Source organism: Photinus pyralis, unplaced genomic scaffold, assembly GCF_008802855.1.
Source record: "Photinus pyralis isolate 1611_PpyrPB1 unplaced genomic scaffold, Ppyr1.3 Ppyr1.4_LG7, whole genome shotgun sequence".
NCBI lineage: Eukaryota > Metazoa > Arthropoda > Insecta > Coleoptera > Lampyridae > Photinus > Photinus pyralis.
Genome location: NW_022170738.1, coordinates 10,908,674 through 10,936,434, shown reverse-complemented (window position 1 = coordinate 10,936,434; position 27,761 = coordinate 10,908,674). Strand labels below are relative to the sequence as shown.

The window sequence follows — 27,761 nt, the reverse complement described above, 5'->3', positions numbered from 1 at the left end:
TTTTATTTGTTAATATATTTAAATGAAATTTTGTATGCAGGCACCTCAAATAAAAGTAAAACTAATGCCATTTCAAAAAATTTGTGTTACAAGCTATGCTGATCAGGTGGGACAGAATCAACCCCTTTTAGGGTGTATTGTAAAAATGATGTATGTGTGAAGAATAAGAATAAGGATGCCGCCTGAAAATTTGTTCAAGTGTCCAAAAAGGGCCTATTATTATTGCTATGCGGCTAACGGATGTTAGGTCTAGGTGCTCGTCGAAACTCGGAGGTGCAATGTTTTTGATGCGCGATCGAGAACGAGTGACTCTTGCTGTGTGCACTATTTATTCGTTTCGCCTGGTTCTCCCGTCGAGACGAAAGAGAGCTAAAATCGCTCTACGTCGAGGCAGTGCAGCCGTCGCCACAGTCTTGAAAACGGCATATTTTCAAATTTTGATTTTATTGTATGAAGGTGCTACTGTAACATTTTCACAGTGGTTTAATCCACTGAAACTGACCGAGTAACGTTGTAGAGAGGCGTCCACTTGTACACTTACGGCCATGAAAACTCATCCAGGCTGTGGTTTCCTTGTGTCGACAGTTACGCCGAGCCCTGCACTTGGAAACTGGAGTTTACAGTCGACGAAGGAATGACGGCAGTGTCCAATGGGGATCTTATTGAGGTGGTATTTACCCCGGATATGCGACGGCGAACCTTCCACTACGTGCTGGGCATTCCAACTTGCGCCCCTAACATATCTCTAGCCGTCGGCCCCTTCGAAATCTACGTGGACCCCTTCATGCACGAAGTGACCCACTTCTGCCTCCCCCAGCTGCTACCCCTGCTGAAGGTGACGACACGCTACATGCACGAGGCGTTCGAATTTTACGAGGAAACGCTATCAAATCGCTACCCGTACTCGTGCTACAAGCAGGTGTTTGTCGACGAGGTCGCGTACGATTACAGATCGTACGCGACGATGAGCATTTTAAACACGAACCTGTTGCACTCGGCCGTAATCATCGATCAGTGCTACATCACGAGACGTGCGATGGCGCAAGCAATCGCCGAGCAGTTTTTCGGATGCTTCATCTCCATGCAGAACTGGTCCGATATGTGGCTGCCCAAATCGATCAGCCAGTATTTGTGCGGATTGTATTGCAAGAAGTGTTTCGGGAATAACGAGTACAGAGAGTACGTCCAAAGCACGCTGAGGGACGTCGTGAAGTACGAGGAGCAATACGGCGGAATAATCTTAGGTAGAAAATGCTCAAAAACTTTTAACTACCCCACCTCTTGCAGATCCCAGTCAGCCTCCTTCGCCTCTGCCGACATCGTCCAGCACCCCCTCAAGCCACACGAAGCACCACGAGGCGCAATTCTACTTCTCAATTCGTAATTTGCACACATTATCTCCACTGTACATCGAGGCCATGTATAAGAAAGGTCTGCTAGTTATGCGAATGCTGGAGAACAGAATAGGGTTGGAGTTGCTGTTGCAGGTGTTCAATAAGCAATTGTCGTTGGCGATGAACGCGGCGGGACAAAAAATTGGGAGCGGATTGTGGAGTCACATGCTTATTAGTACGATCACGTTTACTAAAGCGATTTTTACCGTGACCGGGAAGGATATGATCGTTTTTATTGATCAGTGGGTTCGAACTGGCGGCCATGCCAAATTTCACTTAAGTTCGGTGTTTAATCGAAAAAGGTAAGAACTTTCTCCAAGATTCAGTTAGAATCATTACCCACTCTTTAGCGCATTTTTTCTGTCCGTCCTTCCGAGCCCTTAACTACAACAGTTTTCAATGTATTTAATTCGTTCTTTTTTAATTCAGTAGCTCCGAAACCACAACCAAGAAAAATCTTACCGATTAAATGTGCGCATGCGCAGACTGCGCAAATATCAACTTCCTTTGTTATTGAGATATTTTTTTTGAATTTTTAACCCATAACGCATACAGGGTGGCCATTTGAAAACGAAACAGAGCCTATTTTGGGGACCTCAAAACATTTACGAAAAAATCCTCGGACCCGTCAATTTTTGATCCAAGGGGGAACCATTTTTTTGCTAGTTTCGCCCCCCTGGGGGCATAGCCATAGCGGGGGTGACAAGTGCCCCCAAAATTTTAAATCGAAGGGGGGGGTCGAGTGATACCTTATTTTGAAGGTATTTCTATGTAGATTATAACTCTTAAGATTTAAATCAGTTTTATTTTAAGTGTTTAAAGCTAAAATCAATCAAGTAAATGTTGGAAATGTTGGCCTTCGACTTCCATACAATAATACAGGTTTTGTTCAAACCTTTCCCGTACATTTTGCAAAACTTCTGGGGTGATTTGACGACATTCATCAATTATTCTTTGTCGCAAGTTCTCTAGCGACGTTGGCTGACTAGCATAAATTTTAGTTTTTAAATGTCCTCATAAAAAAAATCTAACAGATTTAAGTCCGGGGAACGAGGAGGTCATTCAATAGCTCCTCTTCTTCCAATCCATTGTCCTGGAAACGTTTGGTCCAAATATTGACGAAACCCTTGCAGCATAGTGGGGTGGCGCACCATCTTGTTGAAATACTATACGATTTTCCAAGTACTCGTTGTTATTTTCTAGTATCTCCACTAATGCTGGATGAATCGTATTTTCTAATAACTTCAAGTACTTCTCTCCTGTTAGATTGCCAGGTAAAAAGAAGGGGCCTACGATATGGTTACCAAAAATGCCAGCCCAAACATTCAATTTTTCGGGACGTTGTGTATATGCCCCTCCCGAAATATTCTGGGATTTGAATCAGCCCAATAGCGACAGGTGTGTATTTGTCACTACTATTATTTGACAACAACAATTGACAAGCACTATTAAACTTTAAAATGTTGCTATAGTAACGCTCTCAACAATAACCAAGATTTCCGTTGCAGAATTGGCATAGCCACCTACCAACAGGTATTAAAAAGAAAAAAACAACAACAAAAAGTACGGTTCAGAATGTAGGAGAACAACATTTTTTGTATTTACTGTTGTATTAATTTTTGTTATTTAACTAATTCATTTACAAGCATTTTTTTCATAAGAAAATGTTGACACGTTTTTAACATTTATTAGCCCATGTATCGGCTAGGCAAATTAGTAGCGATTTAAAACTTAAGGGTTATAATCCACATAAAAATACCTTCAAAATAAGTTATCACTCGACCCCCCCATTCGATTTAAAATTTTGGGAGCACTTGTCACCCCCGCTAGGGCCTTGCCCTTAGGGGGGCGAAACTAGCAAAAAAATGGTTCCCCCTTGAATCAAAAATTGACAGGTCCGAGGATTTTTTCATAAATGTTTTGAGGTTCCCAAAATAGGCTCTGTTTCGTTTTCAAATGGCCACTCTGTATAGTAAAAATCAGATGTGGTCCGTGTGATACAGTGCCGGCTCCTGTGGCGAACTGGAGTTGAAGAACTGCGGTAGCAGGAGTTCTCGATTCGACTCCGGGTTCGGGCATGGATATTTGTAAAGGTATAGCGCGGCTGTCCCAAGCAAAAACTGAGTAAGTCGTTAAAACTTGTTGTTGCTTTTAAATAAATTTATTATAACTTACGATGCCTTATGAAATTTTGCCATTGAATAATTACCAAAGCAAATCGACTAGTGTACAGTACCTTTTATTGAGATTTCATTTATTTTATGAATGTTTTCTTAGGCTAGGCCCGCTAGGCGATCAAAAAACTGTTTTTTCAAAAAAGTATTACTTTTTAAAAATCAGAAAGTATTGTGCAAAAACAAAGTAAGTGCAGTTGCACATGACAAAATGTTAAAAAGGCCTAAATTAAACCAACTAGCTAACAAAAATAATTTTTCTATGAGCATACTTTATAAATATAACACACAAAAAAACTTAAATTCTAAATAGATCAACATGAACAAAATATGGTACCTAGAAACTATTTGTCGTCATCGTTTACTTCATTGGCATCCTTTTTTGAAAGTAAATCTTGAGATGAGTTTAAGGCCGGCATGGTTTGCCAAAATGTAGGCATAAAAGTCCACTTAATATTTTCTCGTTTTTCTCGGTATTAATTCCATATGTATTAGTAAAACGTCAGGAACGTTATCTACATGTTTTTTTTTAAGGAAATCAAGCTCTTTATAGTCCTCTTGAAGTTTGTTTTGTATTGAAGGCTTTTTTTGCCTTTTATAAAGCATACTTGATACTTCTACTGCATTGGACAGTAGGGGGGATCACTTACTTTTCTGACCATGCGTCTTTAATTTTTCCACCTTCGAAATTCTGTTAACTGCAAAACTTCTAATTGTTTTCTGGAGTTAGAAATTAACTCACGCAGCTCTTGAAAATTATACGCAGTGCATTTTCTACTAATTTTTTGTTTAATATTGCCATGTATCCCGTCAGCACTCATGTGACCTTTGGTCAAGTAACGGATCGTTACCTTACTTGGGCCGAACGATTGGTTTACTTTAGTTATAAGGGCCGTAAATAACATGTTTAGTTAAAAACTACTAGCCTGCTTGTAAATAAATAAGATATACTTTGCGGCATAATTGGAAGCAATATCACTTTTTAAAGATCCACGGAAAAAATACGCTTAGAACTAATTTCTAAAACTCGGGCAGCTTCTTTCGAGTCCTCTTTGTACTTTTCGTTTGCCGGAGAGGCTTTTAAATTGTGTGCAGTCATTTTTTCTTGGTTGTTTTTAGCACCACTGTTGGTATTGACAGCATTTTTCATAGAAGTGCATTCATTACAAAGGTCAGATTTAGGCTGAAAGGCTGGCGTGCATTTTTTAAATAGTTTCGCATTGGAAAAGCTCCCTAAACTTAAACTTTAAGAAATGTTACTTAATTACAACTTTGATTACCTTCTTGTTTTTTTGGTTCAAGTGCGTAATAAATAATTAACGCCAACTAAATACGAAAAACAAATAATACGGCTATAATTACCGGATTCTGGATATTTTCCAAACATTTTTCGCTACTGGTATTATCCGGCGGGAAGGTATTTTTGCTACAGTGAGCCTAAAACAAAATTAGTTCAAGAAGATACCTACCTGGTTTCTTCTTTTTAGCCCCCATTTCTATGTTAAATTTGCTTTCAACATTGGCCAAAGGTAACATAAATAATAATTACAAACAACTTTACATTAAATGTGCTTTCTACATCGTTTACATCCTGCTTTTTATTGATAACATAATTTAAACTAAGTAGCAACAGAGTTCGTTTTTGTTACCGATAAGTTTTCCGTTTCATTTCCACTACACCAGAGCTGGGCAGTATTCGATTTTGTAAATACTTTTTAGTATTCAAATACTTTGTAATTAAATAGTTTTATGGAAGCAGTATTTGTTTTTGTAACTCAAATACTTTCACAAATATTTAGTATTCGAATACTTCGCATAGTATTTGAATACTTAACCTTCCTTTTTTACCAAAAATCGACTACATCAAAATTTCTCGGGAAAACGCTTTTTCTTATTAATTTTGGTGCGTAGAATCCAAAACAATTCGTACTTTTTCGATCAGACTTCTCAATCAAAAGTTATAGACTAGAAACCAATTTCGAAAGAAAAATTCAAAGGGCTGTAACTTTTGAAATAGTAGCCCAATCTTGGAACTGTTTGATTATGGATTCTACAGGTTCACATTCTATAAGAAAATTTTTTTTCCGGGTCGATCTGAGACAATTTTTTTTCGGGCCTCAAAAAAAGGCAGTGTATAACCTTCCTTTTTTACCAAAAATCGACTACACCAAAATTTCTCGGGAAAACACTTTTTCTTATTAATTTGGGTGCGTAGAATCCAAATCAATTCGTACTTTTTCGATCAGACCTCTCAATCAAAAGTTATAGACTAGAAACCAATTTCGAAAAAAAATTCAAAGGGCTGTAACTTTTGAACTAGTAGCCCAATTTTGGAACTGTTTGAAATTATGGATTCTACAGGCCACATTCTATAAGAAAATTTTTTTCCGGGTCGATCTGAGACAATTTTTTTTTGGGCCTCAAAAAAAGGCAGTGTATAATCTTCCTTTTTTACCAAAAATCGACTACACCAAAATTCCTCGGGAAAACACTTTTTCTTATTAATTTTGGTGCGTAGAATCCAAAACAATTCGTACTTTTTCGATCAGACTTCTCAATCAAAAGTTATAGACTAGAAACCAATTTCGAAAGAAAATTCAAAGGGCTGTAACTTTTGAACTAGTAGCCCAATCTTGGAACTGTTTGAAATTATGGATTCTACAGGCCACATTCTATAAGAAAATTTTTTTCCGGGCCGATCTGAGACAATTTTTTTTGGGCCTCAAAAAAAGGCAGTGTATAATCTTCCTTTTTTACCAAAAATCGACTACACCAAAATTTCTCGGGAAAACACTTTTATGTAGACCATTTTTTGTGCCGTGTTTTGTTTTATGGTGTCATTTATTATTTGCTTAGTACGCGATTTTATTCCTGTTGAAGCGGACATGGTTATCCTTTGACTCCTAGAGTTCAACTGATTTAAGTCCTTCCCGATTGTAGTTACCCATCCCACTGCAAGTCACTTACTAGGTCATTCTCAGTGATGGAGCGACTATTTTCGTTGTAATAGAACAAGTTTACCATGGGTAAACAAAGTAACTGAATTTTGTTGACAAAAACCAAATAACTTACTTTGTTTTTGTAAACGATCTTGCAGTTAATTTGTTTTAGTCTGCGAAATTTAGTGCAATTACTTTGTTTGGGTTTGTCAATATCGCTGTTATTTATGAACCGATTATAAATTTTTTAGTACCAAAGTGTGTATCAGAATCCAAGTAGGTAACTCGCATACATTAAAAAATCGATTTAGAAGAAAATGTTCATTTTTGCTTGGGGCAGCCGAGTGGGTTGGGTTGGTAAAACAGCCCTTGACTGAAATCCGGCCCACTTAAAAATAAAGGCGCATGCGCAAACTGCAATGGTAACTTTATATACAGTGATATTCATTTAGAAGTAGACATAGTGATTTGTGTATTGTTTTCTCTATGTCTAGTTTTAAATGACAAAACTCTTTTGAAGGACGCCTAATAGTATGCAACCAACTTCTTAAAACAAATGAAGGTCTGGCTGTCATATTAAATAATTGCAATATGTATCAGTATATGACTGCTTGGGCTTGCGTATTTTTATTTTCGTTAGTGTGCGATGTATTCAACTGAAGAAAAAGTTGATATTGTTTATTGGTATAGTGCCGGTAACAGTATTTTCTATGTTAATTACTTTATAATTAGTGGTTGTTTAAATGCGATCCACACACTGTAAACAACCCTCAAGTTTAACGGAGGATATGAAAGTGAGTGTTTTAAATGTTGTGGAAGAGAATCCCATAAGAAACTTAAGGGAAGTAGCGGCCGAATTTTCATCATAACTTAAAAGCATACTATTTACTGTCGTTTTTATTAACATCTAGAATGACAGTGCAAAATTCATGCGCATGTTATTTTGGTTGCATAAAATTAGGCGCTTTCAGAAGAGTTTTTGTCATTTAAAAGTAGACATAAGGATTTCCTATGTCTACTTTTAAATGACAAAAACTCTTCTGAAAGCGCCTAATTTTATTTCTAAATGAATTACTGTAGATTTTCCAACGTTCTTATTTACGGAGACCTTTTTTTGAGATTTTAACGAAAGAGACTAGACTAGTTCTAATAGGCAAAGTTTCAGCCGAATTTGTGCCGAACTCGCCTTCGGCTCGCTCGGCGATCTGTAAAAAATAGATAAGTTCGTTAATAAACGGGACACTTTATGTTTGTACCATTCTAATTTGACAAAACTTACCACTTTAGGCTGACTTTGGTTAACCAGTATAAGCGAAATGCGCTCCTGTGGTATCGGTGAAATTTTTGACATGATATCTGATACTTGAGACGCCCTCCTGCTGTGATTGTTGATTCCTCAAAATCCGCTTTTAGAAATACAATAGAGGTGGAAATCCGCCAGGACGCGACGACCCAAACTGGCATTCGAAAGTACGTGGGTCCCTTATTGGTTCAGCTTCAGGAATTAGACGGGACCTTCAAGCACACCTTGCAAATCGAAAATACGGTCGTTAAAGCGGACATTACGTGTCATTCGAAAAGTCGTCGAAATAAAAAGAAGAAAATCCCATTATGCACCGGAGAAGAAGTCGATATGGACCTCAGCCCGATGGAGTTAGTTTAAATGTCTTTGGCATAATTCCTTGTAATGTTCTCGTAGTGACTCGCCAGTTTTGTGGATTCGTCTTGATCCCGAAATGACACTGTTGCGTGCGACAATTATCGAACAGCCCGACTTTCAGTGGCAATTCCAGTTGAGGCACGAACGAGACGTTACCGCGCAAATGGAGGCGATCCTGGCCTTGGAACGCTACCCCACCCCTCCGACGCGCCTTGCACTGACCGATACCATCGAAAACGAGCAGTGCTTCCACAAAGTGCGATGCAGAGCGGCCCACTGCCTAACCAAGGTCTATTACTCTCACGCCCTCACTGTTTCACAGGAATATTTCAGGTCGCAAACGCCATGGTGTCGAACTGGGCGGGCCCTCCCGCAATGTTGGCGATCTTCCGTAAATTCTACGGCTCGTTCGCCGCCCCTCACATAATCAAACAGAACACGTTCACCAACTTCCAGCACTACTTCCTGCAAAAAACTATCCCGCTCGCCATGGCCGGCCTACGAAACGCGCACGGCATCTGCCCGCCCGAAGTAATCCGCTTCCTCCTCGACCTTTTTAAGTACAACGACAATTCTAAAAACCGATATTCGGACAACTACTACAAGGCCGTCCTCGTGGAGGCACTCGGCTGTACGATCACGCCTGTCGTCTCGGTCGTACAGCAGGGCACCTCGATTACCTTCGAAAGTCTGAGCGCCGATACAAAATTGGTGCTGGAGGAGGTCACGAGAATGCTCAATCTGGAGAAATCGCTGCCTTGTTATAAGTACACGGTGACGGTTGCGTGCCTGAAGGCGATTAGAAAGTTGCAAAAGTTTGGTCATTTGCCCAGCAGTCCGAATCTATTCAAGAGCTACGCGGTTTATGGTCAATTTATTGGTAAGCCGGGAATAGAATCGTTGAATATTTGCGAGCGTCTGTTTCAGATGTGAGAATAGCCGCCTTGGAGTGTCTCGTGGATTTCGTCCGTGCCGACGGACGATGGTCGGACCTGCAGCACTTGCTGGACATTGTGGAAAACGATCCCGATCCAGGCGTACGTCACAAACTCGTCGGTTTACTCATTCAACATCCCCCCTTTGAACGCGCGCATCGACAACGGCTCGACATTCCGGAACTGGTGGAACGAATTTGGGGCACCATTAAGTATGCCCCCCCCCCTTCTTGAACACCACTAATTTCCTTGCACTTGCAGTGGAATGCTTTCTCACGATACTCGGCTTCGCTGCGATTTAGTGGATTTATACTTCGTACTCTACGGGACTCGCCGACCGACCTGTTTGCCCAACCCGGAAACTGAGGCTTTATACAAACCTCAGAAGCAGTCTTCTTATGGGGAACCTAAGAGGACCAAGACGTTCTCCTCGCCCACTCCGCTTCCTGCACCTGTTGTTGACACGAAGCCGAATCCAAATCCTGTAGTGTCAAAGGATGGACCGTCGGACATAATTATCGATGACACCTTAGAATGTGTTAACGTGGAAATAATCGCGCGAGAGGAAAAGATCAAGGTACCCCAGCGTTAATGTTTTCAGTTTCATAGTCCCCACTTCTAGGAGGAAAATATGCCGCTTGACTTGAAGGTTGAACCGGCCGTTAAGCCGGTCGTGCAAAAGCAGGAGTACTTTTCGGACAACTCGGTTTCCTTGCCGGGTATGGGGCAACCCGGGCCTGTCGGTTTTGAGCCGGGGATGTTTAAGAAAGATTCGGATTCCAAATATAAGCTCGATCCCGCCGCCAAAGTATATCGCCCGCGTGATTTGTATAAGTACTATATTATTGTTTTCAGTTGAAGAAAAAGAAGAAAGATAAAAAGAAACACAAACACAAGCACAAACATAAGCATGATCATAAACATAGTAAAGACAAAGATAAGAAAGAAAAGGATCCGAATAAATTAAAAATTAAAGAGGAAACTTTGAGCTCTGTGAGCTCGACGCCGAGCCCTAGTTCACAATCGTTTGGTGCAGAAGTGATGTAATTCACATAGTTTAAGCAATAAAAGCAATTTGAATTTATTTTCCTTTTTTCCCTTGCAGATCATAAATGAAAATATTTCCATTAAAAATGGCGTAAGAGAGTCCTAGTTACTCTCCCTCGTTCCGCTTTGAAATTACGCAATTTCTAATGGAAATAATTTCATTGTTACCACTTACACTCTGCAAAGTTTGACACGTTCACGGAGTTCACATATTTTTATTTTAGATTGATTTTGCTTCAAGGGGATCCCCTGCAGAGCTGGGCAGTATTCGATTTTGTAAATACTTTTTAGTATTCAAATCCTTCAAAGTATCCAAATACTTTGTAATTAAATACTTTTATGGAAGCAGTATTTGTATTTCTAACTCAAATACTTTCACAAATATTTAGTATTCGAATACTTCGCAAGGTATTTGAATACTTAAGGCTGGACAGTACATACAGAACGGAGTATGAAAAGTTGCCTATTGTCAATCCCCAAATTTGGTTATTTATAATATTAATTTGTGTTCGATGGTAAAAACATAAACTTAGTCCAATTATAATGCACATTTTCTATCTGTATAAAACCAGCCACCCGGCGGAAGCTATCTTTTAGCGCTTTTTAGAAAAACTTTTAAGTTGTTTTTCCAAGATAACTTATCTATAAATGAAGTTGGAACAATTTCCAAAATTAAGATACGTTCGTAAACTTAATATCTAGGCAATAACGCCAGGAAAATTTATTTCCTTTTTTCTTTTCCAAAATATGACACCCTAACAGCCCTCGACGTTGCCCTTAAAAAAAAGATTATTTTAAAACATTTTAGTAAACCCCGGCGTTATTGTCTAGCTAAAGCATTCACCTTTCACAGGAATATTCGACCCCTTCTTCAACTTCACTCAGAATTAAGATATCGTGGAACGAAATCACGCGTTTTCGGGCAACGGAACGGGTGTACTGTCCAGCCTTAAGTGTGTACGGAGAAGTTGGANTAACCTTCCTTTTTTACCAAAAATCGACTACACCAAAATTCCTCGGGAAAACACTTTTTCTTATTAATTTGGGTGCGTAGAATCCAAATCAATTCGTACTTTTTCGATCAGACTTCTCAATCAAAAGTTATAGACTAAAAACCAATTTCGAAAAAAAATTCAAAGGGCTGTAACTTTTGAACTAGTAGCGCAATCTTGGAACTGTTTGAAATTATGGATTCTACAGGCCACATTCTATAAGAAAATTTTTTTCCGGGTCGATCTGAGACAATTTTTTCTTCGGGGCTCAAAAAAAGGCAGTGTTAACCTTCCTTTTTTACCAAAAATCGACTGCACCAAAATTTCTCGGGAAAACACTTTTTCTTATTAATTTTGGTGCGTAGAATCCAAAACAATTCGTACTTTTTCGATCAGACTTCTCAATCAAAAGTTATAGACTAGAAACCAATTTCGAAAGAAAATTCAAAGGGCTGTAACTTTTGAACTAGTAGCCCAATCTTGGAACTGTTTGAAATTATGGATTCTACAGGCCACATTCTATAAGAAAATTTTTTTTCCGGGTCGATCCGAGACAATTTTTTTTTCGGGGCTCAAAAAAAGGCAGTGTATAACCTTCCTTTTTTACCAAAAATCGACTACACCAAAATTCTCGGGAAAACACTTTTTCTTATTAATTTGGGTGCGTAGAATCCAAATCAATTCGTACTTTTTCGATCAGACTTCTCAATCAAAAGTTATAGACTAGAAACCAATTTCGAATGAAAATTCAAAGGGCTGTAACTTTTGAACTAGTAGCCCAATCTTGGAACTGTTTGAAATTATGGATTCTACAGGCCACATTCTATAAGAAAATTTTTTTCCGGGTCGATCTGAGACAATTTTTTTTCGGGGCCTCAAAAAAAGGCAGTGTATAACCTTCCTTTTTTACCAAAAATCGACTGCACCAAAATTTCTCGGGAAAACACTTTTTCTTATTAATTTTGGTGCGTAGAATCCAAAACAATTCGTACTTTTTCGATCAGACTTCTCAATCAAAAGTTATAGACTAGAAACCAATTTCGAAAGATAATTCAAAGGGCTGTAACTTTTGAACTAGTAGCCCAATCTTGGAACTGTTTGAAATTATGGATTCTACAGGCCATATTCTATAAGAAAATCTTGTGCTGGACGTAAAAGTATTTAGTATTCAAATACTTTAAGTATTCTGCCCAGCTCTGATCACCTGCAGGCAACCCTTAATACACGAGCAAAAAAATTCACAAAAAATGCGCACGTCTAAGGCGACTTAATGCAACGGTGTGGCGCCTGGTGCTCCTAAATAGCTCATAAATTGGATACCATTCTTAAATTGATTCACAATGGTGAGAGGGCTAGGTCCAGCGGGCTGTTTCGAATACCTCTATGTAACAAGTTTGTACTTGGGGTTTCTGGTAGGAGTATATTTCAAAATTTTCCTGTTTATATTTAATTGTAAGAGATTCCAGAAAATAAAACACAAAGAATATATTTCACAGTATAATAAATACTGGTATACTTCAGAATTACATTATAAATATACAATGTGTATTATAATTCTTATTTTTGTGGTTTTTAAAATATTTTCTGAAAATAACAATTTCCCACAAAGCAATGCTCAAACATCTATCTTGAATAAGAAGTGTTTATTCACACAGATACAAACATGCCATGGTGTATTTCAAGAAAAAATGCTAGTAAAAGTGAAAAAATCATTTTTCAAAAAATGTTTAATTTTTCGTTACATTTTAAATAGGCAAAATCGAACTCCAAAAGTCACACACGACACACGCAATTTTTTATTTTATTTTTTTCGCTTAACGCGTCTACACACTTTTACCAGCCTTATTCCTTCACATATCAAAATACAACCGATGATATATTTTAAATGCTAAAAGGCAATTGTAGTCACATTTCATATTAACACGTGATAAATTTCGCACGTTAACCGTTTGTCGACGGTTCACGTGTCACAAACAAGTTAACTCTAACATATTGTCAAAAATGGAACAATTCGAAAAAGAAAAATTTACAACCGCTTTCAGCGGTTGGTACGATACAACGAAAACGAAAAATGTGATATCGGGTTTTTTGATACTTTGTCGGATATGAATTTATTTGGTCCCAGTAAATTTAACAAAGTGGCTGTTGAAATAGGTTATAGCGGCATATTTTGAAATTTTTAAAAAAGATTTAAATCCAAGTCTTTTGATTTTTCAGTCTATTCACTTTTTATAATTTTCCAATCACATGTAAAAACAAGAAGACACTTTTTTGGTGTGTAGAGCTAATTTTTACTCGTCTAAATTAGGAAATTTTTTTTCTTCTTAATTTGGCGCTTTTCTTTATACAAACAGCTACGATTTCATCCCGAGATTGTGGCAAATCCCCGCGTAAGCAAAGCGGCGGGTTGTTTACGTGGGGGCGAATGTAATTTGTAAAAATAAACTTTAAAAATTGATAACAGTTTCACTTAGGCACTATAACTAAAACTATCGGTTTTTTAAAGCAAATAGAAGTGCAATGAAAACGCTTCGAGGTACCTATTTTGAAATATGCCATTGATAACCCATGTTTGAACCTGTCTGCTACCTCATTTGTGAAGAGCTTTGAACCTTACGTTTGCTACGTACTGTTACGTCCTATTCCTTACACTAAGTTAGTAAGTGCCGTCACCTGTTAGTGTGCAACTTTACAAAAAAAAACCTATAAATAGTGGATATACCCCAGTTGTACTGTAAGTGTCGTATGGATTATTATTTATAAATACCTTTCTACATACGTTACGCTTAATGTAAATGGAAAAGTGTACAAGTGAACCGTGAATTAAAAAAAAAATGAAGGCGATAACTACTTTAATATAACACGCGGTGGGTGTACTTTCTCTGCGAGTAATAACTAACTACGTATAAAAACACCTAGTACTTACAAATATAGTAAAAACAGAACACCCACTTACAAAATGCCTATAAATCACCTCTATGTAACGAACAAAAAAAAAACATGAAACCAGCTCTTCACAAATGCGTTTAATGTGGGTAATTGTCGATTATTTTAACTATTGTTCGATATTGTAGCTCGTAACACAAAAAAAGTCATTATAAAACAACTAATAAAACAAGTGTGGCTTGGAGGTTCAATGTTTCTTTCAGCAGGCACACGACAAGGTGCGCTAAAATAGAGGAGGGGACGAACTATGTACAAGGGGGAGGTTTTTGTAACTAAAGCAACTTAAGTAAAATCTGCTCTATAAATTAAAAACTAAAATTAATTAACAAATACGTATGATTAAACAATATATAAAAACCAGTAAAATTATGTGTGTAAAAAAATATTTAGGAATAATAGCAACTAGAAGTCTTGTAAAAGTCTCGTAAAATGTGGAATGATAAACTTAATATATTAAAAAAAAAACAAAGATTTTAAGACCCTGGTCCGTTGTGGTTTCGTGTTAATGGAAATACTGTCTCGAAAAGGAATGGTTCGAATTTGTGTACAGAAAGGGTCGAATAATTTACTTGTTGCCAGATACAAATTTTCGCAACAAACTGAAAGTATACAAGCATATTTTTGCGTCACTAGTGCAAGGAAAATAAAAATTGGAAGTTTAGTGGCGCGGCGCGTATCAACCGATAAATGCAATCAATGTTTTTGTACATTTTTTACGAGTTTCGACAAAAAGTGCAAATTACATCAACGCAACTAATTAAATGGTCCTCATTAAAGATATGAAGCAATCATTTGTAGAGAGATAATTACGTACATTGCAAGTAATAAAAATAACACGTATACTTTGAAGGTTTTGGACCACGTCTCAAAAAAAAAACTTAAAAATTGGAGAACGATGTCTTTACAACAGAGTATCACATTTAGAAAAATAATAATGACTTCGCTAATAGAACCACTAATTAATAATTGCACGATCGTGGTACACTCGCATTGTTGCAAGTTTGGATCAATTTTGATTCGTCGAGTAAATAATTTAGGCTTCACGCACTACATCTTATAGTTAAGCCAAAACGTCAATTTTATATGTATAAGTTATATAAATTCGTCAAAATTGTAGACGTTGCAAACTGGCAAGCGCAAAAGTGTTACACACAAACATTTAAAAATACAGTGTTAAAAATCTTAAAGCTACTTAAAATTTAGGAAGCTCAGAGCTTCGCTACTGTATATATTACAGTAAGTTTAAAGCAATCCAATGATCCAAGCTTGGGCCCGAGATCACGACTCTGTATTTTTTTTTTTTCTATAATTCAGTTTCCTAATTGTTGCGAATGCGAATAAAAAATCTGGCACATACTTGGTTGGAATGTTTAGTTTTAAGCATGCGCTACTTTCAACCGCCACCGTTTCTCTAGTAATTCGACTAACTTCGCAACGATCCGAAAGCTAGCACATGCTTAAACGAGATATGTTTCAAACATACATTATTTACAATATACTGTTATATTTTGGTCCAACTGAAATATGCGTTACTGTTTAAATCTGGTTGGGTTTGATAAGAATCGGCTTTACGGCGCAATTTTTAATTTTTACGAGAAAAACTAAAAGTTGGCACCTCGCCGAGAAAACTGTCGGTATCGGTTTGGTTGTGGTTTGAGTTGCGTTCTGACGGTTGTTGAAGGGATGAAGCGCTTAACTATACCTGATCAATCTTTTCTCTCTCGAACAAAATAACTTCCTTTTCAAATATATAATAATATATTTATCTTATATGTACTACTTAAAGTTGATGTAAATATATATGTATGTATATACCATCTAATTGCACTTCATTGTCATATGAAAACAAAAACTAAGGTGGTAGTTCAACATGTCGATAAACGAATTGAGCTTCGGACATGATAAATTCCCACCGAACCTATTTTAATATTTAGTTACCTACCTCTAATTGTTTAAAATTTATATTATAATATTTTAAGATATTTTTAGAGAAAATATACATCAAAAATTTTGAATAAATCACAGATAGATAATTTTTCAATTCTGGGACAATCCCGAGGGTTTTCGATATATCCACATCAAAGCAGTCTGTATGAAGTACGAGTGAATATTATTATTATTATACAGATTTTATACAGATTTTGAGGTATACGCAACGTTGAAGACACATACAAAATACAACACTGACTACTACAGTTTGGTATATGCCAAAACACTGAACAGCAAACATAGAATTATGACAAATTTTTTTTTAACACCTTTTAGAGTCCGAAACACTCATTGCTCATCGGTTTAGGTGAGGATCTGCTTTGATGCTACCGAAACACTTAGTTAAAGTCGCGCGCTACGCTAACCAGAGTTGAACTGGGTTAGGTACTCGCTCTGCGACTCGCAAGGCTTGACCCAGTCGAACTCTGACGCTAACCAACAAAAAACAATTGAGAAACAACGACTAAATCAACAAATACCGTCATCGACCTCGTTTTTCTTACAACAACCAAATGCTTCCAAACACTATGGAAACGCTTCAACAACAATTACAATCGAGTACTCACTTTTCAGTACAAATATCTCGCACTTACATTAGGTAGATGTCAGTCTTGAGCCACGTCCGATTCTGAGGCACTTCCTATCGTCGAATCCCCGTTCCGTTCAACGTCTAAAACGTCTCGAAAACGCACTAGCATCTCCGGCTTCAAATTGTCGGGGTTAACTAAATCTTGCTTTAAGTATATTCTAGCGGGAGGAATCGAGTCCTCTTCGTTACAGTTTCGCTCGACCGAGTCCATAGAGTCGTTCGAGAGCTCTATCGTGTGAAGGTCGGCGTCGTATCGTTTCGGAGAACTCTCGCCGGTCTCCTCCTTTACGCTGAAATTCGCGGGGCTGATCGTTCTGCGGTAGTTTTCGTCGCCCGAACTGTTCGATTCGGACACGTTCGGTTTCGGGAGGGGCGTAAGGCGACTGTTGCGGCAAAGTTGATCCAAAAGCGCTTTGTTCGACATGTTCTCCGGCGTTAGGCTCTTGTCGTCTTTGATCGCCTTGTCGTCACTACCGGGAACGCCCGACTCCAGACTCGATCGGATGATGCCGTCCAGAAATGAGCCGTTCGATCCCGTGCCGTCGAGAAGCGATTCCGCAATGTGACGGGCATTTTTCGGCAGGGGTGGGGGGCAGCCTGCCGGCGAGGGAGGTACGTTCGGGTGCGTTCTCACGTCGTCTTGGATCTTTTGTATCATTTGCGTTGTGAAAAATTCGGGGTTCGGCGGAAATGACGACGTCGACGGACTTCTGCCGTACTCCAAGGGAATGTGAGAAAAGCCTGGGTGCGGCCAGAAGGGAAACGGTGGCGGGTTGTAGCCTAATGGAGCCATGCTCGGATCGAACATGGGCAATTTCATTCCGTTTGGGGAGGTTGGTGGGAATTTAGGTTGGGGAGGCTTCATTACGGGTTTCATTTTATCTACACCACCGGCGGCGGCGGCCATTCGCAAATCGTTTTGTTTTAGCGACGCCAATTTTTCGTCTACTGGATTTGGTTTCGGGTCTCTTTTTCTGGGACGCATCAAATGCCGTTCTTTCACCTTGTATTCTAAGGTGGAATGAGGTACGCCATAGTAGCTTCCCGCCCTATGCACGGACATTTCCCCTCGTTGCACCGCGCGGACCGCTTCCACCAAGCTATCTCGATCATAATTACGATACTTTCCCCTTTTCGGTCGGGTACCTTTTCCGCCCGTCGTACCGGACGTCGATGGATTTTGGGGAGGTTTCTGGTGAAGATGCGGATAAGGCCTGGGGAGATCGTGTTGATTTTTCATCTGCGGCATGCCGACCATGGGAGGCGTAAAACCTGTTCGCTTGTAATCCATCTCCATTATGGGCGGCATTCGAATTGGTTCGGGAGTTTGTTGGAATTTTTGACTAATACTTTTTGCTATTACGTCCTTAACGTCTTTTAACGTCATTCCTTTACCGGGCAAGATCGGTGGAGATCCCGATTCACTAGTTACAGGCGGCGAAACGATCGGCACAGAGTCAGATCTGTAGAAGTCGTTCCCATTTTTACTGGTAGTCGGTTTGAAGGACGGAATTTTAAGTATCACATTTGAGGGCGATTCGTCCGTTTCCATGTCGGACGATTCCGACCTACACTTCTCCACTTTCGTAACCACCGAGCTTGGACTCGTCCTTGCCTCGCCGTTATTTTTATACCTATCATCGGATGATAATCTCTTGATGCACTCTGATAACAACGCGTCTTTTTCGGTAGGCTTTTGACTTTGAAAGTTAACACCGGAGGTTAATAACAAGTTCTGTATATAAGGTCCCATCGCACTATGATCTAAACCCGTCCAAGAGTCCGAACCCTCTTTACCCCTTTGCAAAAGAGTTTTTAACGCTTCTTGATTATCTAAATTAGAAAACCTCAAAATGTCGGCCATCGATAATAAAGGTGCTTGTAAGGCTTTTTCCACCTCCTTCTCCTCTTCGGCGCCCGATAACTCCTTTTCCTCGTCTATCACCTCTTCTTCCTCCAGTTTTAAGGGCACCGTCGTGTTTATGTGCAATTCCCTCTCTCTTTCCATCGCGAGTTTATAAACCTTATTTCGCAAGGTCGATCGGGGAATACCATAAATGACGGCAGCTCGTCTCGTGCCCAATTTTCCCGACTGGATATCTCTTAAGGCCGCTTGTAGTTCGTCTTCGGTATACGTTCGCCTTCCTGCAATCGTCGACACTCGAGGCTTCGCTCTAAAATCAGAACTAAAATTATAATTACACATCTTGCAGCACTTTTTCCTTATTCACTAGTGCTTATTAGCAGTTTGTGCTATTCTGATTTCGAAAAGTAATGACTATAGGGAGTAATTGCGATGCCCATAAGGCGAATTACCCAACATAAAACGGTATAGGAACGAAAGCACAGATAATAAAAGAAGGAACACAAAAAAACGCTTTTTTCCCTCGTCTGAGGACGTACCCACTAGAGTCAAACAGAGCTGGGCAGAATACTTTCAAAAAGTATTTGAATACTAAATAGTAAATACTTTAGACAAATCAAAGGTATTTGAATACTAAATACTTTTACGTCCAGCACAAGCGAATACTAGATACAGATACATTGAAAAGTATTCAAATACTTAAAAAAATAAGTATTCAAATACTTAGAATGTATTCGAATACTTTCAAAGGTATTCGTATACTATAAAAAGTATTCGAATACTTTGAAAAGTATTCGAATACTTGTCACTCAAATACATTAAAAATTTAAAATAGTATACTAGATAAAAGGCTTTCAAAAGTATTCTAATACTATCAAAGGTATACGAATTGTTTTGGATTCTGGATTTTGGATTCCAAAATTAATAAGAAAAAGTGTTTCCCCGAGAAATTTTGGTGCAGTCGATTTTTGGTAAAAAAAGGAAGGTTACACACTGCCTTTTTTTGAGGTACGAAGAAAAAATTGTCTTAGATCGACCCGGAAAAAATTTTTTCTTATAGAATGTGGCCTGTAGAATCCATAATTTCAAACAGTTCCAAGATTGGGCTACTAGTTCAAAAGTTACAGCCTTTTGAATTTTCTTTCGAAATTGGTTTCTAGTCTATAACTTTTGATTGAGAAGTCTGATCGAAAAAGTACGAATTGTTTATTTAATTACAAAGTATTTGAATACTTTAAAGGATTTGAATACTAAAAAGTATTTACAAAATCGAATACTGCCCAGCTCTGGAGTCAAAGATATATGAGCATATTATGTAGCAACATTCTAGGAACCCAAGAGGGAGTCGGCGACGCGAGTCGGTCATGACACGGGTGACGAAAAATGTCAGGATAATGCATAATAATCCCTAAAAAATCGATTTATCTGTGAATGGAATTTTTGACATCGCCACTACATCAAAAAATTAAAGAAACGGTTTAAAAAAAATTCAAAAAAAGACTTGGCTTTGTAATCAAGGATTGGCCTGTAGTATTAACAAATGTTGATAATTCCCTCTTCCGAAAAAACGTCAAAATGTTTAATTTACTTTTTTGCTCGCCTTCCCTTGTAGAATTTTCCGGCATTATTGGGGGGAGAGGTCTTGGGAGCCGGGGAAACTTATTGCGCACTCGTTCAAAAGCTCGATAACATTTATGAACAGATTATTTTGCATTGCTTGTTACTTTTAATGTTCTTGGACTTTTTTTGAACAATCCATTACTACGTACCTGTGGGATAATTTCTTAAATAACCTTCTGCAGAATCCCGTAAGAATTAGGTGCAGTACAAATAAAACCTTAGTCATCAGAGGCAACGGGCATTGAATTCGAATAAATTTAATTTCGTTAAATTGCAGCATTTGGCATTGCAGATAAGAAGTTTACGTTACCTCCCAAACTGCATAATTAGGTACACTCAAATTCAGTGTGTAAAGTGGTCGACTTTTACTTGCGTTCCTGTGGGAAATCTTGGTGAGTTTTTAATGAAATTGAAAAATTATTCAATTACACGACTGGGTAACCGCCCAATTTAATTGGGTCTACTTTGGCCCTTTCCGTAATTCTTCTACTCCAATTTGAACGCATTTTTGAATAAAAAAGAGCGACTTTCGCCACGCTTTAAGTAATGCATGATTTATTCAATGGAGATTCTATTTACGTACACGCTATCTCCTCTTACATCTTTAATTATTTTCAATTTGAACTTTCGCTGCATGATAGCGTATAATCGGACAATGAATCATGCAAGAAAGGATGTTAAGGATTCAGATCCTTTAATTCAGTAACAGTTCACTGAATTTGTATTGTAAAATTCAGAAAAAGCTTCCAAATTTATTCGACCCCTAGGGTTTAATCGTGCAATTCCTTCCCCCTTTATCCATTTTCGGAACGTTAGATTAGAAGGACAAGGTCGGTCATTGATAATCCTCCATTCCTTAGGAAAGTACGGACAAAGAAAGTACTTTGAGGAAGTTGGTATTTGCGTTTCTTCTAAATAGATGGAACTAGCGGTTCGGATTACTTTTAAAAATTCGAATCCGCAAGAAGAACATTCGCTTAAATCGAAAATTCTTGACGGTAGTACTTGGTGAGTGATTTTGCGGACTACCCCCTGTAAAAGGTGATCAATGTAAAGAAGAGGGGGAGACTCCAACCGTCTCTCCTCTCCAATTTCGACTCCCACAAATTCCGGTTTTCCACATTTAATAATAATAGTAAACAAGCAGCCCATTTCATAATGACAAGGGTTCTTTGGGCTTAAGTTTCCCCTGCCCCGCTTTTCCAAATTTTACCCACAAAGAGTCTCTATTCATTTTGCCTGGTTCCGTCTTGAATACTCTGATTTAGGGCCAAATACATAAACAATTATTACAGACTATGCTATGTGATAGTTTGTTTAGGCTGTTCACTTAATTGTATACGAATAGCCACCCTACTTTTAAATAAAAATCTTTTGCAAATACAATTTAAAATTTAAATCCAGCCCAGAATCATTTCGCAGGTAAGTGCAGAGTGATATTCATGTAGAACTAGACATAGGGATTTCCTATAGGAATGTCCTGTGTCTACTTTTAAATGATAAAAAGTCTTCTGAAGGACTATGTAACCAAATTAACTACCTACAACAAATAAAGATCTGCCTGCTTAAAAGATTCACTTTCTGTGAAGCCAAAGCATCAATATTCAAATTAATAATTAATATGACAGCCAGATCTTTATTTGTATCAAGAAGTTATTTTGGTTGTATAAAATTAGGCCTCTTTCTGTAACATCAAAGTATGTAAGGACAGAAACAAATATTTTTTTCCACATTGGTCGTTCGTTTCTTCATTTCCGCGCATTTTATAAAAGAATGAGACCTTGGTAGCGGAGTATCACAGAGCCAGCTATTTTTTATTAAAAACCTTTAAACACAGAGTTTTTTTTAGACTAATAAAGACTCTAAGGTTTAAAAATAATCTAGTCTAAGGTTGAAAATATTGGACTACCTTAAAAGCTCTTTGAAATTCTTAAGGACTCAAATAAGGCACATTAATTGGCTTCAAGGTTTGGATGAATCTCTTAAAAACTGTTAAAAAACCAAATCTCTATTAAAGCAGTCCTTTCTTTAGAGATTCGACCCTTACAGATTTTAAAGGTTTTTGCATACCCTTAAAGCTCTTGAAGATTCTTAAAAGCCCTTTAAGTCCCGCTAAAAGCTCTCAACGACTGACTCTCAAATACTTTAAAAACTTCTGGAAGACTTTTGATTTTGAAGACTCTTTGGGGCTCTTGAGAGATAGTTTGCGACTCTTACAAACATTTAAAGACCCATAAAAGACCTTAAAGGCTCTTAAAAAGGATTTTCTACGATTTACAAACTATAAGATCCAATTAAAGGCTCTCAAAGCCTTTAAAAGACCTTTTGAGTCTCAAACACTTACAAACTTTTAAAAAGAGGCTAAAACTTTGAAACTGCTGGAAGATTCTTTTATAAGCCACCTCTAGTAGGTCATTTTCCAAAAGATTTAGCGCTATACTTACTTTTGGACTTTCAACTTTATTATATTTGATTTGTTTCAAGAAGTCAGAATTGCCGGCCTCATCTCTCTTTACTTATTTATTTATTTAACTATGTATGTACAATGTCTGTTTTAAAAACAAATGACTAGTAATTATTACCTACTGTTGCCCCACTGTTATATATTGGAAGGAATGCAATGAACTGGAAGGAATACAAAGCGAGTAAATGGGTATTAGGGCTACATGGAAGGACACCAAATTGTATATCCGAGGAAGAAACAAAAATGGAAAAGATAAGGATAGCTTCGGGGCGCAGGGTGGTAAGATTCGAGAAAGCGAATTGGTGAAAAAAGCTTGACAACGAAGATGAACGCAAAAGGAATGTGGGAAGAACAAAGAGAAAAATATGAAATAAATGGATACGAACGAGCTGAGGTCGAAAAGAGGAGTGGAGTAGGAAAAAAAGAGTTGGCAAAAAGGGATCTAGATGCACAAATACATCAACAGAGGGTGAAGATGGAGAGCGAACGCGGTAGTAGTGGTTATAAAGAGGTAATAAGGCGATGACTACCAAAACATTTGTGGGAAGGAAACAATAATATTAAAATAATAGCCAGATTCAGATGCCAAAATGAAGAAGGGGGAGAGAGTAATGGACACCAGAAGAAGAAAGAAAATGTAAAATATGCAGAGAGGAAGAAGAGGACATAAAACACATGTTATGGAACTGTACGGGGGTGAAATGACAGGGAGAAGTAGGAATGAGGTGCTGGATGAGGGGAGAGAAGGTGAGAAGTGGATGAGGGGGATACTAAAGAAAAGAGAAGGAAAAATCGTATTTTAGTTATACTTAATTTATATCGTAAAAAGTGTTGCCATTTTGGCTTCCAATAAAGCTTGATTGCGCTTTAGACACGTGGTGAAATTCATGAAAATGGGCGTCTTTTTTTCATTATAAGTCCCTGGGTTTCCCGAGTATCGCGGAGATTCGATTTGTTTTAGCTTTTTTTTGTTATTAGAAAGCCAAAAAATCGCACATTGAAAAATGAATTCTTTCAATAGAAAGAAATTTGTTACTCTTAAATTCGACACAGAAATTTCTCACACAGCACAATAGTTCCATTTGTCTCCGCATTTTTTGAGGATCGTCTCAAAAAGCTCGCTGCATTATCACTGACATTGTGGAAACAACAAAATAATTTGCTCATAAAAATGAGTGTGGGTACAAATTAAGTTGATAATTTTCAGGTATTATTTGTTTAAATAATTAATCCATTGTTTAAACAATAACGAAACTAACTTTTGTACTAATTAGTCGTAATTAATTTCAAGTTTACTTTAGTGACATTTTTATTTAGCTTAATATTTCGTTACAATTTAATTGATTTTTAATATTTTATTAAAATATAATAAATTAGTGCATCTTTTCTACCCTTAAAAATCATTTATTGTAGATTGCAACCGTACGTAGTGCATACATAACACCCACATTTTGTGGATATGCCTCGATTTACACGAAAATTGGAATTAAGCTGAAACTTCCCTACAATTCCGAATCTTAGCTATGCCGATTGCCGATAGGCATTTATTATGTTATAGTGCTGAAAACTACCCCATATTGGCATAACTGAAACTTAAAGCTTAAAATCAGGTCATATAGGTTTATTGCTTAGGAACATATTTGTGATTTTTGGGGAAATTTTTCGAAAGAGAACAAATTTCCCCTATGTCATGGTTTTGTCTGTCCGTCTGTTCCTCTTTAATTCAAGAAGGAAAAGAGACAGCGACGTCAAACCTTCGCCAATCGATTTCTACGAGTTCAAGGATCAGTGGCAAAATATTCCCCTACTGAAAATCGTATGCGATTCTTCGTATCTTGTTTTATAATTTTACGTGTTTCAAATCACCCCCTATAATGAAAACAATTCTTCATCGGTTAATTTTCTAGAATATATTCGGTACTAATAAATAAAGTTAATTATTGTAAATGGGCCAGAATCAGTTTCGGGGGACGTTTCGTTGCTTTCTACGCCACAATAAAGGTTTCCCCAAGAAACCGTTTCTTTGCTATTAACTTGAGTCCACTTTCAACTACCCATATCTCAGTTAATATTGGGAAAAAACCTTCCACCAACGAGATGGGCTCGTGTGGCTTTCAAGTTTACTGTCCAAATTTCAGACAAATTCATTCAAAGGGGATAACCATCATATCCTGGTCTAAAGTAAGCAACTCGAACCTAACGATTCTCTACATTTACTTTACCACGTGTTTATCATATAGGGCAAGAGCCTTTATGAAGGGTACATTGAATGCTGTTACAGATAGTTCGAATACACTTCACCCTGTAATTCTAAACTCCCCTTCATTTGTAACACTAGTCACTAATAGTGACAGTTAGTATATAGCAAAATTTTTGCTGAAAACTAGTAATGCTCAATGTGTTACTCGAGTAAAAACAAAATGGCGCACAACTCAGAATCCGCAACCCCGAGCATTTTTGCAATTGATTTAATACTATTTCATAATTCTAGTAGGTGATGTAGATAGAACTATGAATCCATACCGCACTTAGAAGCAGGACTTTGAAATGCAATTAAACATGCATAAATTAATGCATAGACTGCCCTTGTCCTATTTAGACTCGTTTGAGAAACTGACAAAGATAAATTTGCGCTCGGCCATGTACCTTTAGGCTTAGGCAATAACTTAAATTACGGATCAAAGTTTTATATGAAAAAGAAAGGTCAAGTTTAAGTTTTTGTTATCAAAATTGAGATTAGCACCACAAATGATTACTCCCCACGTCACTTCCAAATATTTTTTTTGATAAGGTGACACCGACCTACCGCACTTGTATGTGTATTAGCAATTTTTATCGCCGCGATAACTTTTTTTGACAAACAAACTAAATTAATTAAGTGGATCATTGATAACTCTGCCTAATTATAACATTAAAAGTACTTACACTTGCATTACCGAATCGTCTTGGGGTACAGTGTAACGGAATGATATAAAAAATGAATGACCTCGTTCTCAAAACGTTGATAACTAACAACAAATTAAAATTTAAAACTGTCGCGCCTGATACGCTTTTCGGCGGGGAACGTTTTTGGTAACCGCAACGCGGAAATTTTTTAAAAACCATATTTCTCCAGTTGTTTCACAATCTAATACCGATAATAAAAATAGGCGAATACTTCCAGTTTATTGAAAAAAAAAATGATTTACGGCCACGAATCATAATGGCCTGGTTGAATTATAGATAAACTCATCACTTGACCGATAAAATTATTTGTTTCACAGACAAACAAATGCACTATTTTAAGAGAAATGCTTTTGTTAATTCATCGTGACCTCTTTTGTCTTTTGCTCTCGAGTGTAATTGACCGATACTCACTTGAAAATCTGTTTGGTGTCCAACGTGGGTAGCCTCATATTCGGCGCGGGTTTGATTTCGACGGGACTGCCGGCGCTGCTCATCCCCTTCGAGCTGAGATCTAGGGGCTGCTCGCCGGTCGTCTTCTCTATTTCCGCCACCCTTTCCGGTTGATAATTGCGCGTCATATTCGCGAGGTACCAATTCGGAGGTATGAGATTTGGATTGTAGAAGGACAGGGGTGGCGTCGGTGTTGCGGGGGGGTTTCCTGAGAGCGCCGCCACTGCGGAGGCCAAAGCTGCCATCGCGGTCATATTGTGATTATTATTCAATAATCTGGTAGGTGGCGTTAGTGTTGGCGGTATCTCAGAATCGCTATGACTATCGGTCGAGTCCGAATCGGTCTGTCGGGGACTCTGAAATTAGAAGAAGAAAAAAAGTTATAAATTTAATATCGCCATTCGGTACACGTCCATTAAGTATCACATTTTTTCTGCCCATGAATACTAAAAGGCATTTAATTGTGAATTAGAGCCTAACAAGATTCGTTGCGAAATTTCAACTCATATATGGACAAGGCCGACCATTTCTTGCATGGCATTATTAATTAGTGCAGAAATAGTTTATACCTACATTACGTTAGTTAGTTATTACAAATTAATTAAGGCGAAATGGATGCTGCCGTTAGATCAGTATACCTTGCATCACTAACTTTACATTCCTCCAATTTCCGGTTAGCAAAAAAGTTCTAATTTTTTGCTTAACATTTTTACCAATAACGGTCAGAGAATTTCTTTAAATTGCTCATGATCCTGTCAACTAATTCCAAAAGGAATTTGGTCACCACATAAAGTAAAATATGACATTTCGCATATCTTAGAACTAAGGTAGCAAAAATCTTGGAATAAAACATGGTACCGACATATATCGATGATGGTCAATACAGGTCAAGCCAAGTAAAACGCCCTGTTTTGAGGTTGTTGAGAAATGCACGACAAAAGCTTGGATAGTACCATATTGTGCATACTTCTTAGGATTTAGAGCATTTCAAAACATCTCCAGGCAATTTTGGTTCATCAATTCACAGTCTAGTTGCAGCGGGGTACATTTTTCAAAGTCACTTCTTGAAATAATGCCGGGACTATAAAATATAAGAATTTATGGTTCCCGCACTCACGCCGCGAATTTATATGAAATCCCAAAACATCCCTTATTCGAAATATTCCTCCAATTTAGGATCAAAACCTCAGCCTCCCTGGAAGGGAACAACGAAAGACTTGATGATCCTACAAAGTATTCATTTGTTCTATGTGGGTTGGGGGGTATTACATACCCCCAGACCCCCCGGTGTTATGTTCGACTTCAAAACGTTCAGCCCTTAGAACTGTCGTATATAAAACGTTTCTCAGAAAAGAAACATTTGACGGTACTTCATGGAATATCCCCCAATAACGAAAGATTTGATGATTCCACAAAGTATTCATTTGTTCTATGTGGGTTGGGGGGTATTACATACCCCCAGACCCCCCGGTGTTATGTTCGACTTCAAAACGTTCAGCCCTTAGAACTGTCGTGTATAAAATGTCTCTCAGAAAAGAAACATTTGATGGTACTTCGGAGAATATCCCCCAATAACGAAAGATTTGATGATCCTACAAAGTATTCATTTGTTCTATGTGTGCTGGGGGGTATTCCATACCCCCCAGACCCCCCGGTGTTATGTTCGACTTCAAAACGTTCAGCCCTTAGAACTGTCGTATATAAAACGTTTCTCAGAAAAGAAACATTTGACGGTACTTCATGGAATACCCC

The 27,761-nt window shown here is 37.9% G+C and overlaps 2 protein-coding genes across 4 annotated transcripts in view; one reads left to right on the top strand and one right to left on the bottom strand.

The window, feature by feature from the left end:
- Window positions 1–227: 227 nt before the first annotated feature.
- Window positions 228–10,186, top strand: LOC116175619 (transcription initiation factor TFIID subunit 2). The gene is made up of 10 exons (XM_031493837.1): window positions 228–464; window positions 518–1,244; window positions 1,288–1,696; window positions 7,921–8,160; window positions 8,207–8,456; window positions 8,501–9,047; window positions 9,095–9,314; window positions 9,364–9,679; window positions 9,725–9,910; window positions 9,958–10,186. The coding sequence occupies exons 1-10, from the start codon at window positions 228–230 to the stop codon at window positions 10,147–10,149; spliced, it is 3,324 nt and encodes a 1,107-aa protein (XP_031349697.1). The 3' UTR covers window positions 10,150–10,186.
- Window positions 10,187–12,872: 2,686 nt separating this feature from the next.
- Window positions 12,873–27,761, bottom strand: part of LOC116177153 (mushroom body large-type Kenyon cell-specific protein 1) — a 48,188-nt gene continuing 33,299 nt past the window's right edge. For 2 of the 3 annotated variants that reach the window (XM_031496035.1, XM_031496037.1), the window contains 2 exons: window positions 25,971–26,365; window positions 12,873–18,851 (listed from right to left, as the gene is read on the bottom strand). In XM_031496035.1, coding sequence (XP_031351895.1) covers window positions 16,682–18,851; window positions 25,971–26,365 — 2,565 coding nt within the window. In that variant the 3' untranslated portion in view covers window positions 12,873–16,681. The remainder of the gene's footprint in view (window positions 18,852–25,970; window positions 26,366–27,761) is intronic. The other variant, XM_031496036.1, reaches the window with a different exon arrangement.

Coding starts and splice junctions, on each gene's coding strand:
- LOC116175619 (XM_031493837.1), top strand. CDS start 228: ATGCGGCTAACGGATGTTAGGTCTAGGTGCTCGTCGAAACTCGGAGGT. Junction 1,245..1,287: donor ATACGGCGGAATAATCTTAG/GTAGAAAATGCT, acceptor CACCTCTTGCAG/ATCCCAGTCAGCCTCCTTCG. Junction 8,161..8,206: donor ATGGACCTCAGCCCGATGGA/GTTAGTTTAAAT, acceptor ATGTTCTCGTAG/TGACTCGCCAGTTTTGTGGA.